The sequence below is a fragment of the Muscardinus avellanarius genome (assembly GCF_963383645.1).
Source record: "Muscardinus avellanarius genome assembly, chromosome: 14".
Taxonomy (NCBI): Eukaryota; Metazoa; Chordata; class Mammalia; order Rodentia; family Gliridae; genus Muscardinus; species Muscardinus avellanarius.
Genome location: NC_137800.1, coordinates 26918768 through 26924628, shown reverse-complemented (window position 1 = coordinate 26924628; position 5861 = coordinate 26918768). Strand labels below are relative to the sequence as shown.

The following is a 5861-nucleotide window of genomic DNA, read 5'->3' as shown; positions in this document are numbered from 1 at the left end:
CTCCTCCAAAAGCTTAAAGTTTTGAAGCACTTTGCTTTTGGATTTTGAGATGAGGTATGCTCAGCCTACATAAAATTTAATTTATACAAGTAATGTTAAGATAATGTTTATCTTCATATTTATCTTGTGTTTTTCATACCCACCTGCTTGTACATATTTCCTAATGACATCATGTTCTTCCTGCCTGAAGAAATGATATCAGCGTGTCTTCTTGTGCTGCTCTGTAGACAATGATTATTTTTTATATTAAAGGGAAGTTTGTCTTCTGCTTACGATTGAAGGTCATTTTTTTAATAAAAGAATTTTATGTCAGTAGTTAAATAGTTTTGGATTTTTTTCTTATCATTTTATCCAGTGTTTATATCATCTCTTAGTTTTAGCTTCTTTTTACTAAATATTTATTTTTCTCCCTCTTTAGTAGTGCCTATGTTTTTCTTCCTGTTATATGTGGGATTTTTATAATATACTAGACATTTATTATAAATATATAATAAAAAATAGAAGCTTTGAATTGCATTACCTTCTACTTGAGAAATTTTAGATGAAGTAACTGATACCTTTAATAAAATTGAGGTTTCATTAGTAAGAAAATTGTTTCATTTTAGTAAGACATATATCTTAGAAAAATTTTCTTGAGATTCAAAATGCCTCTATTTTTTGGCCTGTGATAATCAGAGCTCCCAATATCAGTCTGCTAGCTTATATAACAAGCTCGTTCAAACCCATGTAGCTATTTTAAAAGGAAGGCAGTATATGGACTTCGGGCCATCTCCTTTCCACTAGATATTTGCTTCTTATGAGCAACAAGAATATAGAAGTTTCTGCCTGTAGAAAATTCACCATATTTCCCCAGCCTCCCACAGAGAACTTAAACTTAGCCAATATGCTATAAAGAAAATTAACCTTTAATTTATTGCCCATAAATATTTAACTTATCAATTTTGTCTTGCATAGGTGCTAAGGGGTTTTCTTCTCAATGGAGACTCTCTAACTGGGTTGGCCAAGCTTAGTCTTTATCTTCAAAATAATCAAAGTTCCAGGTAAAAAGAAGTGCTAACAATTCAGAATGATTTCCCCTTCCCTTAATTTTGAGATCTACTAATCCTATGTCCCACATCTTTCTGATGCATTTAATATAATTTTTTAAAAATTATTTGACATTGAATAGGATTTGTTTCCAGAAGAATCACTTGCCTTCCCTGTCTTACTGCATTTTACCTAAAATTATAAATATCTTTTTTAAATTTTTATTTTCCAAAATTCTTCAAAGATGCTGAATGGCGATGGACAGAAAATAACTAAATCCAAATAAATAAAATAGATAACTCAAAATGCCCCCTTTCTCCAGATTTATCCATTATGCCAATATTAGTGCTGTCATCGTCAGGCTTCAGTCAGAAAAAGAGAAACCGTAACAGTGATTTTGGGGAAATAAAATTAAGTATAAAGAATTGGGTAAACATTTATTGAAGAACAGAACTAGTTAAGAGAGACACTGTCGTACTAATTCTTTATTAAATATGAGGTGCTAATTGAAGGAGTGATTTTATTCATGGGGCTGAAGAGCAAATGAAAGAGGTTAAGGTTACTTGAAACTTCAAGACTGTAGAAGCAACATCATGGATCTGCAACTCTGAACTCTAATGGTATTATTAAGCTTGAGTTGGAAATTTGGGCTACTGGTAAAGAGCTCAAACAGCTGGTACAGGACTTTTGAGAGTAATGCATCAGACAACCATAGTAATATCTCAGAGGCTAATGATGAGGTTGGGCTGCATTTAATTAAAAATGTGGAGTAGATTTAAAATAAGTATCACTGTGAAACAAACACCTGTTATTCAAGAAACACTGACACAAATAAGAAGGAAACAGAGGTCTTCCAGATATCTAGGCTCCTGCTCATTCTTATATTGTGGGACAATATGACCCTATAAGGAGAGGGCTGTTACAGCAAAAATGTGGTCCCTATGAAGCAGAGTACAAAAGGGATTGGAGTTTTAGAATTGAGAAACAATAACTTAAAAACAGGTATGCCCCAGTATATCATGTCTTTTTTTATGTAATATAAAGAATCAAATTTCAGGGGGAAAATTTTTTCAACTTTTTTAAAATAGTGAAAAAAATCAGTAGAATCATATCAAGAATTAATGTTTAATGAATACTTCTTTTAGATGAACTTTTTTTAGCTGATGAAGATTGCTTTTTTTTCGCTTTGTGAGACTGGGAAGGCTGGGACTGTACTGAACTAGTTTGGCTGAGTACCTTTTTCTGTCCTTTTGGAGGAACAGGTTGAGTTGAAACTTTTTTCTTTTCTTTCTCATCTTTTTTCTTTTTATAAAGGCAACAAAGAATAATTAATAAAGCCAACAAAATAAGAAGCAACAATAGGCACAAGTAACAGAACTTCTTTTTCCTCTTTGTCTTAGGAGGTGGGCCACTGTCAATACTACCTCCGTAACCTTTTATCAGGCAATTGGGAGGGTCCCACAAATAGTTACAATGGCAGTGATGTTTGTTGTTGCAGATGCCTCTCATGTTACAGAAAGAAGGTGAACAATTACTATCCAAGATGGATATATGCACACACTGCCTGTGGATGCAGATGTGTTCGGAACCACACTCAGTGCCATCTTTCACATCGCCAACATCAGGAATGGTCATCCCAGGATGGTAATCCGTCCCCCAGCATGTCACATCATTGAAGTGAGCCCAGTGCACCGTAGTATGCTCTCTCAGAAAGGGAAGTTCTGTCACATTCCCACACTGAATTCTCCCACACAGGACATCTGAGGTATTGCATTTTATATACCTAGTGCCGTCGATACCACAGTTGCCAAAGCGAGTACCTTGGGTATTGACATTTTTGTAGCAAGTCTTATTCGCACTCTTTGCCCCCAAGCCAAAAATCTGCCTACACCGGTCTTCGCGGTCATTGCATCTCTTTTCATAGCAGTAGGCTGTGTCATTACATGGGATTCCATCTTCAACGTAGACATCATCTGGACACTTGTTGGAGGTTCCATTGCACCACTCTGGAAGATCACACAGGTTAACTTCTTTTCTACATATTTCCCCTGCTGGTAAGAACTGGCAGTTTCTACAACAAGGCCCAAATGCGCAAGCAGCTCCATAACTTAGGGTACAGTTTGGCAAACAACAGGGATCCTTGGCGCAACGCTTCAGAGGTCCACAGTCACACTGTTCACCTTCTTCAAGAACACCATTCCCACAGCGTTTCATGTCAAAGATATCCCTTGTGTATTGATGTTCCAGCAAACACCTTGTTCTCTCTACAGTGTGAAACCAGTAAGACTCATAACTGCAATCACTAAATTTAGGTGTGGGTGGGTTATGCGCATGCATTATACACAGAGGTTCTCCACACCTACACCAAAAATTATCATGGGACATGCCCAAATTATGCCCTAAATGATGAGCCATAGCGATTGCAGCAAGGGTCAAAGTTCGGTGTACAAATGTAATAATTGCACAACTACGGTGTGAATTACACATTCCCTTAGTTGAGCCCAGCCCACTTAATCCTCTTAATTCTCTGTATATAAAAAGATGGGAGGTATCATGTGGTAGACGAGGATAAATGTTTGCAGCTTTCCATGTGCAAAATATATCCATAGATTTTCTTACATCATCTACTATAATAGGGTTGCTGTTAGTCCAAAACTCTAAACCAAACAATAATACCTTAATACCAAAAACAATATAAATAGAATCTACTACATTTGATATAACAAAAAGATCCTCCAATAACTTTGATTCATTCTTTTTGTAATGAATGTACAGATAATTGTCAATCACCACTACAATTTCAATAACCCTAAAGTGGATCCACCAGCCCTCAGAAGCACCTTGCTTCTGGGCAGAATGATTAATGTCCTGATATTCTATTTGGTATGTAATTTCATCTTGCAGAGATCCAGATTTTGTTGGAGATTGTTTCCCCTCCATCTTATACACCAAATGCTCAAAAGTGGTAGAAAACATTCTGGGCATGATTTCATAAGCAGTGTTATGTATCTGTAGCATTCCTTGAAAGCCCCCAAAACAAGTAGTGAGGGAGACCAGGGATTCTGGATCACCCTCCACAAAACCATGATAGTAACAGTCATTATGAAAAAAAGGTCTGTCCTCTTGCAGAGCACCCTGGTCTGTGTAGGTGAACACTGGCAGGTTTCTGAACAGCAAAAGCTTCTTGGCCTTCATGTGGACAATGTAGTTCTGGCCTCCAAAGCTCAGGCTGTAGGAAAGCCAGCCTGGGGGCTGCGTTTCTTTGGTGGTACCAGTTACCTTCAAGGGAATCACCACCTCTGGAGGACTGTGATATTGGGCTTGTTCGGCCTGGGTGAGTCCAGAAAAGGACAAAGATATCCCAAACCAGTGAAGCAGAAGTAAGATCTTTGTGTATAACAGGGTTTCAGTCACAGTCATTATAAAGCCACACCTATGAACACACTGATTTGGAGAAGTCATATCTGGGAGTAAAACTTAGTGTGGCTCCTTCTTCTGGACACCATTGCTAATTCTTAGGGAATGTGTCTTCTGGAAGAGTTGAATCATCAGAGTTGTATCCCTGTAATAAGGAGCAAACGTGGATGGGAGTGAGCATCAGAGAACATGGCAAGAAGATAAAGGAGGGGATACAAATGGGTTGTGCTTTGATCAAGGAATGAATGACTCAAGAAGCTATCTGGAATTTGCTCCTAAATATTGATGGGGATGAAGAAGCCAGAGAGTGTACAGCAAATGAACACTGACCATAGATTGATAGCTACTAAATGTTAATGATGGGGCAAAATAGATTAATTATACCATTCTTTAAATGTATAGATATTTGCTATTTCCACAATAAATAGCTATAAAAAAGTTCTTAATGTAAACTGACCATACACTTGGGTTGCTTGGATAGTCCCAATTTATAATGGTTAAACTGGCACAAGTATCAGTAGCTTTTCTTCTCCATTTGAGATGATAAATATCTTGACAACATTACCTATGATTTTGTTTACAAACCAATCTCAGGTTATTTTTAAATTTCTTGTATATTTGCTATCAGTTACCTTCTTGTTGCTGTTTTGATCTAGCATTATTTATAAACTAATTATAATCTTATATTTAAGATATGTGGTGCATAATTATATTTATAGTTATTTATGGGCAAGATTATTTAGATAAGATTTCTTCAAATGTGTATCTTTCAAGACTAGGTAAAAGCACTGCCGTATTCTTATACAAACATAAGGCCAATAATAGACAACAAGTTGATATGCTTCCATTTAGTGTAATTATCCACTGATTTCTCATAAAATGAGCGTTATTGGCCAGATGTGGAAGTGAACATTTTTGTTTGTTTGTTTTGTTTTTCCCTGTACTAGAGATGAAACCCAGAAGCATTCTACCTCTGAGCTACACCTTCAGCCCTATATTTTATTCTTTATTTTGAAACAGGGTCTCTCTAAGTTGCAAAGGGTCTCACTAAATAGCTGAGGCTGTCAGCGAACTGCAATCCTCCTATCTCAGCTTCCCAAATGCTGGGATTACAAGTGTGCACTATTACACCTGGCTGGTAGTGGACACTTGTAATCTTAGACATGTCCATCTGCAACTTAGTGAGAGATTGTTTCAAAATAAAAGAGGGCTAAGGGTAAACCTCAGAGGGAGAAAAACATTAGGTTCCATTCCCACTACAAAAGAAAAGCATTGTTAAAAAAAAATTCAACTTTATCATTATTACTTTCTTTTTTTCTCTAAATTTGTGATAAGGTTAATTTTACAAACCAAAGTTCAGAAGCTGAGTTTTCTTAAAAAACAACAACAAAAAAAAAACCAGAAAGAAGAGAGAAGAA

At 36.4% G+C, this 5861-nt stretch overlaps 1 protein-coding gene across 1 annotated transcript; it reads right to left on the bottom strand.

Moving 5' to 3' along the window:
• Positions 1 to 2151: 2151 nt before the first annotated feature.
• ADAM29 (ADAM metallopeptidase domain 29) lies at positions 2152 to 4446 on the bottom strand (the record flags this gene model as incomplete). The annotated part of the gene is made up of 1 exon (XM_080710228.1): positions 2152 to 4446. The coding sequence occupies one exon, from the start codon at positions 4444 to 4446 to the stop codon at positions 2152 to 2154; it is 2295 nt and encodes a 764-aa protein (XP_080566354.1).
• Positions 4447 to 5861: the final 1415 nt, after the last annotated feature.